Source organism: Alligator mississippiensis, chromosome 4 (genome assembly GCF_030867095.1).
Source record: "Alligator mississippiensis isolate rAllMis1 chromosome 4, rAllMis1, whole genome shotgun sequence".
Taxonomy (NCBI): domain Eukaryota; kingdom Metazoa; phylum Chordata; order Crocodylia; family Alligatoridae; genus Alligator; species Alligator mississippiensis.
The window spans coordinates 100,027,103-100,040,222 of record NC_081827.1 but is presented as its reverse complement, the minus strand read 5'-3'; the positions used below and the strand labels follow the sequence as shown (position 1 = coordinate 100,040,222).

The 13,120-nt window shown below is 46.8% G+C and overlaps 1 protein-coding gene across 3 annotated transcripts in view; it reads left to right on the top strand.

The window, feature by feature from the left end:
• TRIOBP (TRIO and F-actin binding protein) overlaps positions 1–7,679 on the top strand; it is a 40,602-nt gene extending 32,923 nt beyond the window's left edge. For all 3 annotated transcript variants that reach the window (XM_019489528.2, XM_059726414.1, XM_059726413.1), the window contains 3 exons: positions 240–326; positions 1,266–1,429; positions 2,163–7,679. In XM_019489528.2, coding sequence (XP_019345073.1) covers positions 240–326; positions 1,266–1,427 — 249 coding nt within the window. In that variant the 3' untranslated portion in view covers positions 1,428–1,429; positions 2,163–7,679. The remainder of the gene's footprint in view (positions 1–239; positions 327–1,265; positions 1,430–2,162) is intronic.
• Positions 7,680–13,120: the final 5,441 nt, after the last annotated feature.

The window sequence follows — 13,120 nt, the reverse complement described above, 5'->3', positions numbered from 1 at the left end:
CTAAGGCTGATGACACCAGCTGATGCAGGAAGGAGCTACGCAAGCTTCCCCTCTAGCACTCTGCCAGCACTCCCTGCTCTTGATCTGCAGTACTTCCTGCCCTGGTGCTCTGGACCCTTCCTTCCTACCCCCACCCTCTGCAGCACATGCTTCTGCCAAAACCCTGCAGCAAGGAGGCAGTTTCTGAGCCAGGCTGTATCAGCTCAGGCCCTTCATTCTGTCTCACTCACTCCTTGCAGGTGCTGCTTCGAGTGAGAGAAAATGAGCTCCAGTATCTGAAGAAAGAGATTCAGTGTCTTCGGGAGGAGCTGCAGATGATGCAGAAGGTACGGTGCCCCTGGAAGTGTTTTCCTTCTAGTAGAGTTCAAGGCAGGAGGGATGCCAAGACCTTGCTGAAGTGTGAGGCAGGGCGTTTTGGATTTGGGAAAAGCATTTCTTGCTGGGGGAGAATTGCGCAGGGTTGCCCAGTCCTCCTAGATTAACCCTCTGGAGCCCAGTTCTGTATGTGCATATGCCATATACCTGCAGGAAGGGAGCCTTTGCATGTGGGGAAGACCTGGCCAGCTCTGGGTGGAGCTCCAGTTCAGCTGCTTTATTTCCCCTCCCTCCATTTGCCATCCATCCTTCAGCCAGGCCATGTCACCTGCTTTCTCTCCTGTACCTTCAGTAACTCACCATGAAGGGAGGGTTAGCTCCACTGTGTAACCTTTCCCCTTTCCCAGTGCAACATGGTTATGGGCATCCCTTTCTGTTTTTATTTCTCCATGGCTTGAACCCTCTGGCTTCCATCCCTTCTGCCCTTTGACTGTTCTACAGTTGAATGGCCCTCGTCCTCAGGGAAACCTTCGTGACACCAATGCCTACGTTTCCCATGGCTCCTACTTCTGTCCTCTTGTACACGCTCTTCTCCCTCAAGGGGAGGCCCTTCAGGTGCTTCTAGAGAACGGTCTCACTGACCCAACCTGTTCAGCCTTGAGTAGATCTGTTGTGAATTCCTCCTCCCAGCTGCCCCTTTAACTGGATCTCTGGGGGTGCCGTTGCTGTACCAGAGCAGTGATGTCTCTTCTTGGCAGTCTGAGGCCTCTGCTCAGCTCCCAGACTCCCTCTGCCTGCATAGTGAGGCAGAGCAGACCAGGGCTTGGGTTCAGATTGAGGTCTCCCTCTCCCTGGCTTTCCTCCCAGAGGCATCTGTGCTGCTCCCCTCTCCTTCCCCCTCCCCCATGAATACCAGTGTCTGGATTGTGACTCCTTGCCTTCTGCTGCAGGATAAGAGGTTTGCCTCGGGGAAATACCAGGATGTCTACATGGAGCTGAATCACATCAAAGTGCGCTCAGAGCGGGAAATCGAGCAGCTGAAGGAGCATCTGCGCCTGGCCATGGCGGCTTTGCAGGAGAAGGAGACGCTGTGTAACAGCATTGCTGAATAGAGGTGAAAGACTGGACATGGAGGGGTCAGGACTTGCCAGCTTGCACTGGGGAGGAACATAGGTTATGGGTCACGAGCACCCAGGGGTTGCTGCAGGGCAGTACTCCACTCATGGTCCCTAGGCTGCAGGGTTGTGATGGGTGGGCTTGAAAGGCAGATGCAAGGGAGGCATTGGCCATCCCTGACTCACCCCCAGTGCTAGGCAGCATCGTGCTGGACTCCACACACTACTACCTGAATAGGGAGAAACTTTATTCCTATCTGTGTGTTTAAATCTCTGCGGAAGTAGCTTGAATTAAGCAAAACTCTCTGTCTCTGTTGATCCTGGGCCTCTCCTACTATTGGCATTTACAAGGAGTGAGGTGTAAGGTGGCCTAAGGGAGTGATCAAGAGTGCCCTCTTTTCTTGCTTGCTGGGTCATGCTGTCTTCGAGGCAAGAGCAAACTCTGTTGGGTGTCTTATTCTGACTGGATCTGGTCCAGTGGGAGTTTTCCATCCTCATGGTTCCTCTTCCTGCTCACGGCACCACTGGAAGGGCTCAGAGCCACACAACCCCAGGTGCTGTTGATGCTTATTCATAGGCAGTCTGGGGTTGCAGTACAAGCTGTGACATTAGCTGGCAGTTGGGCACATAGTGGCCCTCTCTTCTCAGCTTAGTGAAGTGTCAGCCTTCTGCCTGGTAGAAATAGTGTTTTTAAGTCATTTGTCTTGTTTTTCTTTTTTTTCCCCTCTTCAGGTCTGTTTTATTCTGCTCCTCACTTGTTGGGAAGTGGTGGCTGCATCCCATCCATTCACACAACCTTCCCAGAACCCATCTCCTCGTGCCTTCCAATGAATCCCTGTCCCATGTGCCTGCGTAACTGAGCACGCCATTTGGACTGGCTCCAACATGCACCTTCTTCAGGATTTTATATGTGAAAAGATATTTTATAGAGTTTTTTGGGGGGTTTTTGGAAGGGGAGGGGAACATTTTAAGCTACTATATCTTTTAGCCAGCAGCTGAAGACAGACTTTGTATTCCCTGCTGCCCCTTCTGGCCACGAGTGCACACAGGCTCTAGAGTGGCTGTCTTGTAGCACTCTCCTTCTTCTTCAAATGTTTGTGTGAGCCCACTTGGATGTGCTAGAATGACTGACTGTGGCCCACAGCAGCCTGTGCAAGAGACAAACTAACCATAGCAGGGCAAGCAATGGCTCCATCTGCCCTGGGCACATCCATGGGGAGATGGTGGTGAGAGACCATGTGATCAAGTCTATCGGTGACTATCCTCCAACTCAGAGTACTGCACTAAAGGCAGGTTCCTGCAGGAGTAGGCCAGCTGTCTGTCTCGCTGTGAGGCTAGTGCCTACCGCAGTGTGGGACAAGCCTGCCTTCTGCCAGCACACCCCTGGGGAGTAGTGGAGACTTTCCATGAGCCGCTGCTGCCTCTGCCAGAGCCAAACAACAAAGGCAGCTGCTGCTCCGCTGCACAGCTCATAGTTTAACTTAATAAAAATATTCCGATATTGCAGGGGATCTTGTATGACTGTTGCGTTGGCCTCAGAGTCACTGATGGTGTCAAGTCAGGCTTGTCCTTTACACAGCATCTTTGAACCTTCACGTTGGAGGATGGCTCCTTGCTTTATCGAATCAGCAGTGTCCAGCAAGGGCTGCCAATTGTGCCTAGAGACTTCGATATAAGAACTGAGATTCTGGGTCAGACCAAAGGTCTGTCCAACCCTGTATATCTTGTCTCTAATAGTGGCCAGTAGCAGATGCTTTCTAGAGTAGTGGCATCAACATAATGCTTGTGGGCCAGCTCTGGCCCCTGGAGGTGTCATCTAGCTTGTAAGGCTTCTCAGTGGCTGAACCACTTTGTTCCATGGATTTGGCCTACAGGGTTTGTTGCCATAGCTTCAGTATTAATCACTGCTACTTTAGTGTGGCTTCAGAAACCAGGGAGTTAATTCCACTTGCCTTTCCCTCTTGGGGTTTGTAGGTACCCCTGGCAGGGAGGTTTGGGGGACAAGCGGCAGCAGCAACATCATTCACTCCCTGGGTTCTGGAGATGTGCCAAAACAGGGGCTCTGGCAGCAGTGGGGACTTATGCCACCACCATTCATGTGTTGTCCGGTTTGAAGGGCCCAATGACCCTTTGGTTAGACACCCCTGCTTCAGAGAGAGCATCATGAACAGCTTGCCTAAAGTGTTCCATCACCTGTCGGACTCCCCCAGTCTCCAGCAAAGGGTTACATTCCTGACTTTTATGGTTAATAGCCCCTGATGGATCTAGTCTGTACCCAGTTATTTAATCCCCTTTTGAACCTTGTTAGACTTTTGGCCTCCACAACATCCTGTGGCAGTGAAGCTCTGCATATTCATGATGCACTGTGCTTTAAAAGGAAAAAAAAGGACTTCTTTTTGGTTTGTTTTAAACCTGCTGTCTGATAATGTCACTCCTCCCCGTAGTTCTTTTATTATAGTAGATGTAATGAATAATACTGCCCTATTCACTTTTTCCAGACCATGATTTTTATAGCTCTGTCATATCCCACTCAAATTTTTTCAAAGCTGAAGACTCCTAGTCTTTTCTGTCTCTCTTTATATAGCAGCTGTTCCATAGCCCTGATCAGTTTGTTGCCATTCTCTGTACCTGTTCTAGTTATGTTGCATCCTTGTTGAAATGGGGTGACCAGAACTGCACACAGCATTAAAGATGGGGTGCTTCATGGAATTATATTTTCATAGATTTCATAGACATTCGGGCTAGAAGGCTGGAGGATCATTGAGTCCAGCCCCCTACCCCAGGGGCAGGAAGTCAGCAGGGATCATAGGATCCCAGCAAGATAAGCATCCAAATGTGTCTTGAAGGCATTCAAAGTGGGTGTTTGAACTGCCTCTGGCAGCAGTCTATTCCAAACCTTGGGGGCTCGGACAGTAAAGAAGTTCTTCCTTATGTCCAGCCTGAATTGGTCATGGAGGAGTTTGTGACCATTCAACCTTGCCATCCTGGGGGGGGGGCGCTCTAATGAACAGATGTTCCCCCAGATGCTTTGTTTCCTCCTTTGATTCCTAACATTTTATTTGCCTTTTTAACCATTACTCTACATTTGATCTGAAAACAGTCCACAATGATTCCAGGATCTCTCCTGAATGATAATGGTTAATTTGGAGCCATCATTGAGTGTGTGAACTTTTTCCAACATACTTTACTTCAGACTTCTCAGTGTTGATTTTCCTCTGTTGTTCCTGCCTCTGTGTCAGTTCTATGAGATATCCCTGTAACGTCGCCACCACCAGCTTCGGATTTGATTACCCGAAATCATTTGATATCATCTCCAAACGTCACCGTTTACTCCTTTTTCCCTTTCTAGTATATCTCAATCTGGCATGTGGTGACTTGATTGCAAGCCTTCTGCAAGTGCTGGGGAAATGTGTGTGTGTGTGTGTGTGTGTGTGTTGGCTCACTTCCCTGTCCAAGTCTGCTTCTCTTCACCTGCTTTCTCCCCTACCCTCACCCTAATTTTTGCTTTTGAAGTATCAGACAGATAAGAAGTACTGTGCACTTGATGTCATCCCTAAGTGTTAATAGAGTTGGACGCAGCCCCTGGAGGCAGCTGCAAGGACAAAACCTTCAAGAGTGGGCCTTGGAAAACAACTGTCTATGCCCTGCCTTCAGGAAACGCTGGAAAAAGTAGCACTTCTCCAGATTCCAGCAAGAAATTCCTCTCCCTTTCCTGAGCTGTTGCTGGAGGTGCCTTTGTCCCAGAACCATGTACCTAGTGGATGCTTTGAGAGGGATCTGTAGGCAGGTGAGCACTGTCATCACTTCCAGAACATAGGTGGGTGTTTCATTTGCTGTCAGGACTGTCTTACAACTGTAGCTGTCTCCTGGCATGGGAAGGATATTCCTAGTGCTTGCCTGGGAGTTGAGCCCTGGGGTGATACCTTCAGCTCAGCTGTTTCAGGGCTGCTACTCTGACAGTTGGAGCACAATCACTCATGACCTGCTGAAACATTAGTGGTCAGAAGAAGGAGAGAGTAGTTGGGTTATAGGACTGGGGAGGCAGTCAACAGAACAAACCAGAACTATGCAATGCAGAACTCTCCCTGCTTGATGATCCCAGATCATTCTGATTTGTGTCTGGAAAGCTGACTGGTAGATCTGACTTGGGATGGATAAGACACACTGTTCTTGCTACTCTGTCTTGTTCCAATCCTGCATCAACCAGCCTACAGATACTTGAGTGTTTGTTCTGAAAAAAATAAAATAAGGCTACTGAAACGATGGTGGCCTCAAGCTGGGTAATGCAGTACTAGGATTGGCTCATGTGCAGTGCCAAACTACGGTGACAAGCTACTGCGATGTGGGAACCTGGTGGAGCTGAAAGCAATGAAACCTGGTGACCATTTTAGTGTAGCCATAGCACATGTGCAGAGCTTATTAACACCAGATGCCCTTTTAGGGTGAAGACACCTACAATTACATTTCCAGAGTATTCTACCATTGCTAAGATAATATGTACATGCACTCATGCATGCACAGAGAACCATAATGCAGAGCAACTTGGAGAGAGAAAGGCAGCTGATTTTGGGTGTGTGCGCAAAGAGGGAAGTTTGCGCACACAATCAGTTGAACTAGTTACAAATAACGTCTGGAACCCCTGTGATTCCTGGACCATTATGAGATTGACTGGTACCTTAGGTTAAGCTTGGAGTAGACTGTAGTTCAGTGCAACTAAGTAAAAGACTTTCTTTAGAGTCAGAAGATGCCTGATTGGCCAATAGCAAGTGATGCAAAAGGAAGGCTGCTGAGTTCAACCCTCTTCCTCCCTTGGAGGGCTTTACAGATAAGTCTGGATTCTGCCTATTCTTATACCCTTGTTTAGATAAGAATAGGTCTTGTTGACATTTGGTCTTGCTCTGCTACCTCTCAGGAAACAATTGTGGTTTTGGAAGCAAATATCTAAGGCACCTCTCCTGCTGCAGGGTGGTCTCCTGTGGCTGACTTATTGCTCTCACATCTACAGCAGTCTCCCTGTTCATTTAGCTAGTACTAACTTCAGGCTCCTTAATGAGAAGGGAGATGGTAGAATGACTGTTTTTTTTCTGTTCCCAGAAACACCCTTGTCCTGTCCAAACTTTCTTGCTACAGCCAAGTCTCTGGACTCTTTCTTGTACTCATGTGATACCCTTTTTTCATGCCGTTCAAATCTAATGGGTAAATTCAGGATACTGATCAGCGTGTGAGAGTTGTTTGGAGGCAGAGGATGTAATGAGCTGATTCAAGGAGTTTTTGTACTTTGAACATGTGACATCTCCCTGACGGGAGGTTACTGACCCTACTAACTGAAGTCAAAACAAAATAATTGGCTGGCAGAAGGTCTGGCCTGATCCTCGCCCCAAAGTCCTTAGTGCTGTAGATCAGAAAGCCTTTAAAACAAGTACAAATGTCAGACTGCAATGGCACTATTCTGAACTGTAGTGTGGCCCATCCTGAACAATGGCAGAGTATTAAATGAGGGAAGAGTGTGTGTGACGTAATGGGAGGAAAGGTTATTTCAGCTGATTTAAGAACGGAGGAACTCCATGCTGGGTCAGATCTCATGGGTGTATCTAGCCCGTTAGTCTCTCACAGTGGCAGGGAATAGATGTGTAGGGAAGAAGTATTTAACCAGGGCCTATCCAGATCTGTCTCCTACTGCCCCTTTTCCCTTCAGCATTCAGAGGCCTAGGAGGTCTTAATTTGGAGGTTGCATTCCTATCATGTTTAATACCTGCAAATGGGTCTATCCTGCATGAATCTGTCCAGCCCTATTTTGAACCTGGTTATCAGCATCCACACAAATTCAGAGAATCAAAGATTATCATCTCTGGTGTTGTCAGCTTGGTCTGGAGAAACTGGGAGTCGGGGAGTGGTAGAGGTAGCAAAGATTCTGGTCCAGTTCCAGCAACGTGAGAGAAACTGAAGACCAGAAAAGGGCAGTTCTGATCATCTGGTGTTGCCTAGGCCATAGAGCTACCCCTGGAGTTCTGCAGGGAGCCTAGCAATTTGTGTTTAACTACTTCATATTTTTTTCTAGGCAGCAATCCTCTCTCAGTATCAAGCCCCCTGAGCAATGGAAAGTCCATGGTACCCTTGGCAACCTGTTCTTTTCGAAGTTAAACTCCATGCCAATCTGAGGAATTCTGCAGTTTTTTAAAGTGTTTAAAGGACTCCACATCTTACCTGGTCAGTCATCTCAGTGCTGTTTATTAAATGGATGGTTCTTTTGCTGCTTGTTATCCAGTCTTCTGAAAAGGTGCCTACACAGAAACCAAATGAAATGCTATTTCCATGCGTGCCTCCTTCCTGTTCTAGTACATCACTCCCATCAATGCCACTGAACTCTACTCAAACATTTTTAAACCTCTTAAAAGATGGGACTACCCACTCAAGGCATATTTACAACCTTAAAAACCTATGGAGTTATCAGTCAAACAGGTCCAGCTGCTGCAAGCTCATACATGTCAGAGGCCAGTTTCATTCCTCTGTTGCTAAGGCTTTGGTTTTCTTGGTGTTCACAGTAGTATCAACTCATCACTTTTAAATATGCAATGTGAAAACAAACTATCTCCTATTCTTATTTTTAAAGCAACATTAAACTCTTGAGCTTGTTTTGTCGGAGAAATAATGTACCACTGACTTTAAGTCAGAGGTCTTGGGACTTCAAGGAAAGTAGTTCCTTTATATTTAGAACCCTTGCAGAACAATTGTCCCACTGCCCAAGGAAACTCTGATGCTCATAACTATACTATCTTTCTCTTCTCCCTAAATCATTCAGTATAACTGACCTGCTGCTGCTTTTGCTCTTGAAAGTTACCAGCTAATAGGCACTGCAAAAATTTTATAGCCCAGTTGGAGTACATGATCTGACAGCATAAGAAATAAGGTTTTGACCTCAAGTGCTATCAAAATAGCTGCAGAGAAGGGGAGGAATATAAATCAGGCCTTGGGAATTTATTTTAGAGGGCATTTCTACTAGGCATTTCATCTGAAGAATGTGAATGAAATCAGACTTCTCCAAAACTGCTGATGAATATTTAAATAACTGGAAATAGGTGTGGAGATGCTTGTCTAGATCTGATTCTTCCTCCTTTCTAGAAATTATGGCTCTCTGCAGCATTCTTATCTTCCTAACCTTCTGAAGCTACAGAGCAGATTCCTGTAGGAAGGATGCCAGCATTGGGCTTAAAGAGATTTTAATCTAGAAGAAAATGACCTGTCTCTAGCTCAGCCCTTCTAAAGAAACAGCCTCTGGCTTCTAAAACCTGACTTGTTGAACCAAAGGCAGATGGTTTCCTGAGGAATTGAAACTAGCAGGTTTCAACATGTAGCAATTGCTCATGGCATTCAGAGTTTCATAGTAGCTAGGGTCGGGAGCGACCTGAACAGATCATCTGGCCTGACCCCCTGCCACAGGCAGGAATGAATGCTGGGCTCACAAGACCCCAGACAAGTGATCATCCAACGTCCTCTGGAATTTGCCCAAGGTAGGGGTGAGGACCACTTCCCTGGGAAGTTGGTTCCAGATTTTGGCCACCCTAACTGAAAATATTGCCTTCTGATCTCTAACCTAAACCTGTTCTCCATCAGCTTATTACCATTGTTCCTCATCACCCCAGGTGGTGCTGGGGAGAATAGGGCTCTTCCTATTTGCTGTTGATCTCCCCTGATGAGTTTGTAGGCAGCCACCAGGTCCCCCCTCAGCCTCCTCTTGCTGAGGCTGACCAGGTTCGGGTCCCTCAGTCTCTCCTTATAGGGCCTGTCCTGCTGCCCTCTCTCCAGCCTGGCCACATCCCTTTTGAAGTGCGGCGCCCAGAACTGGATGCGGTACTCCAACTGCAGCCTGACCAAAGTCGCATAGAGGGGGAGTATCACCTCTCCGGACCGGCTTGAGATGCACCTTTTGGATGCATGACAAGGTATGACGCCTTGCTGGCTGCGGTCTGGCATTGGCAAAGTTGGGAGCAGACCATCCCCTGAAGGCAATGGATGGTGGCATGAACATCGACAATCTAAGTGGCTGTGAGCTCTCATGGGCCCTGGGCTCGGCGTGTCTGGAACATGACACTATTATGAGGTGAAAACAGAATGCAAGTGGAAGGTCCATGTCAAATGCAAGAATCAGTCAAATGGGCTTTACAAACAGAGCTGGCACTGCAGAAACTTGATGGGACTTGGAAATAAAAGGAACAGGCAATCCCAGAAGAGCTGATGCCATGGACCAAATCTAATATCCAGGAAAAAGAACTGCTGGTGGTACAGAAGCTTCTGCCAGTGAAGGACCTAAAACCAAAGCACTGAACACCTAGCTCTCTTGTTCCCAGGCTCTTTGACAGTTCCCTTATATTCTGTTGTAGCCAAAAATGCCAAGGTCTTTGATATCTAGAACCCCTGATACCACCAGGCCCTTGCCATCAGGGAAGGTCCAGGCACAGAAGTTAATGAGATTACTTTGGTGGTACAGTGTAAAGATGTCATGAAACTTGCACCTCTATTTCTTTATAATTTCAAGATGGAACAACCCCACCAACTGAGCTGGCCTTGGATGACCACACGCTGGACACAGCAACCATCTAAAACCATCTTTTGGGTTGGCTTAGTTCAACCCTGAACCTAATAATAAACACCACTAGGAGACAGTGCTGTTATCTGTCCTGTAACAGATGGGTAGGGAGCTTCTCAGTACTGCCTTTATCTGTGCAGTTCCTTAAGACCTCAGGCTGTGGCGCATTCCTTGAGAATATGGCTCTAGCCCTTAGGGCAGAGAAAGCAATGAATGTGCTTCTCTATTAGCAACCTCCTGCTAGTCCCATGGGGTAATTTCTTCACATCACTAGAGATGCCCACTGTCATGAGGCCAAAAGCCACTCCATGAGCCAGTAGATGCTCAATAGAGGGTTGAGTGAAGGAAGAAAACACGGGCCAAAACACTGGCAGAACTGACTGCAAATTCATAAAGGAGCTGCAAAGTAACATCTGGCAGTGAGATCTTGTTCACTGTTTCCAGCTGCCAGCTGGGTTGTAATGTTGGGTGAGTCCCTTCTCTATGTCCTCCATTTGGGGGTATGCTCAGGCCTAGTGGATGCCATAGACCTGCACTTCACCTGCAGTCATGTTCCATCCAACCCTAAAGTGTCCCCCTATTCCATGAAGACAGCAAAATGTGAGTCTTGATTACAGTCAGCGGGGGCCAGTTGAAGAATGTTATACTCTCTAGTTGTACCACAACTGGCAGTGAAGGCAATGAGAGCATTTCCCACAGGTCAAAGATTATGCTTGCACTTCAGTTCCTAATTAAATTTAGTCATTGTCATTGGCTGGAATTCTGAGCCCTCCTGTTAGTTCTTCAGCTCTCCCTGTCTTTCTGTTGTACTTTCTTCTGGGACACTACTCTCTTCCTTTACCAGTCTGTAAAGTGTACTGGCTGGCACTGACATCCTTGACATGAGTGCTGTACAAGGTCACCTTCAAGTTTGCCTTGTTTCTCCAGTGAAATCAGTACAAGACAGGAGTGTTCACACTTAGTTATTTCCAGGTGTTTGCCATCTGTATGGGTCCCATTCAGACCCCAGTTTAAAGGTTTTGTTTGCAACCCTGAGAGCTAGAGTTTGTTTGTTTCTTTTTAAAGAGCAGTTTATACATGAACCACACAGGGGAGGCAGGCAGCCTGTGCTTAAACAAGCATTCTTGTTTATTCAAGGTTTGAAAACCAAACATGCTTCTAAAATACTGCAGTCAGATACAACCCAAGGTACAAAAAAAAAATCTATGAGGGTGCCACCTACTGGTTTCCATTACAATAACAGGGTAGAAAGCTCCTCCCCGGCCCTCCTTAGCTGGACGAATGGCAAGAGGTTGGTGAATGAGGGTCATTCCACAGATGGACCCCATGCACCATACATGGCCGAGATATAGCTAGGCACCAGCCTGACCCCATGCAGGGGCCCAACCCTGCTTATTGGGATCCAGCCATATGCCAGCCCTACCCTGCATGCTAGCACAATTTAGCAGGCAGGGCCATGTTGGTATTTGGCCTTTTGGTATCAGAGGAGTAGCAATTAATGCTGCCGTCGCTTCCCCACCACCAAATATCTGGTTGAATGACACAGTTCCACACACCAGAGGTTGAGCACTACCAGTCTATTTGGTCTTGAATTACATTGTTGCAATTCTAGGAAGAAGTAGCTGTGAGCAGACTATGAACAGCTCTGGATGCAGTAAAAAGAAGAGAAATAGTACTGGGTTTAAACAACCAAAGAAGGGAACTCTTATCCAACACCCTAAGCACGCCTGCCATAAGCAAAATTAGATGGTCAGCCAACTGCCCATCTTCCTTCTTCCCTCCATGCAGCTGATTGTTCTCACAGGTCATCCTCCCCACATGTACAGTTGTGTCTTGGCAGCTTGCACTCAAGGTCAGTAACCTGGGTCTGCGTCAAAGCAGGGAGGAAACCTGTTTCAGAGTTCAGATTCCTTGCCAGTAACATTTGCAAGGCACAGCCCTCCTCCTTCAAATCAAGGAGAATCTAACTTAAGAGCTGTTGCCGATTATAATTTGGGCAGTGTGGCAGAAGGAAAGGCAATCTATCAATAAATGCTTTGCCACCTCTATAGTAGGCCTTTATGAATAAAATCCAGTACCTTAAATTCAGTCTGAAAACCAACAGGCTCTCAGGTAGACATCATAGTGTTAAATGCTGTTGCCATATATTACATTCCATATTGACCCAAGGCAGTGGTTCTCAACCTTTTTTAGATGTGAGGCAACCCTCAGAAAATGCCAGCACTGAGCTTTCACTTGTTTCTTGACCATAGAAAAATACTAGAGCAATTCTTCTGTTTCAAAGAGCTTCAGAAAGATAGGGCAGAATGGTTTTGACACTATGGATTCATTTTTTAAATCTCTGGGTTTTTCTTGTGAATCCTGTGTTGGCGTTTGCACACTTAACAGTGCTGAGGTTATGCAGCATCCCATGGCACCCTTAGAAGAATCTTGCAGCAGCCTGCTTGAGCATCACTGACCTACGGTCAGAGATGCATAAGTCACTTTAACGTGCTTAGCCACTGAAAGAAAGGGTGGCAATATCCTGGCTAGGTGCATAACATACAGAGCATCCATAGATAATAATGCTGTATTAGATTTTCAACCCATTCCTGGGTAAGTTGGCACCTTCCCATTTGTAACTGCAGGTAGAAGTGGAAAACATACCTCAGTCATAAGCACAGTTGCTTAACCAGGCATCTGTACATAGCTAAACTAATGAAGTGTGGAGGTAGCATCTTAATATAATTCATTCTGTGTTATGAGCCCCATCCCCATGACTTACTGCTACTGCAACATACTTGAGCAAAGCAATAATGCTTCAAAGCACCATGTGCTGACAGTACATCTTGCACCCGTTCTAGTACTGGTTTCCTAATACAGTAAAATGGAGCAGTGTGTATCAAAAACAACTGGTCTGATAGGAAGGTGACTCAGGAAAACTATTTCCTTGCAAGGTCACCCGTACCAGCACCCTGCCCCAGGCCTGGCTGCTTAAGATAAGAAGAGATGGGTGTGAATACTACTTTTTCCACAGTGCAGTGCTCAGGCATCCTATAGTACCCAGCTGCTGTTAAACACAGGTCTCCTTCAACTATTTAGTTCTTTAAAAATTATCAACTGCTGT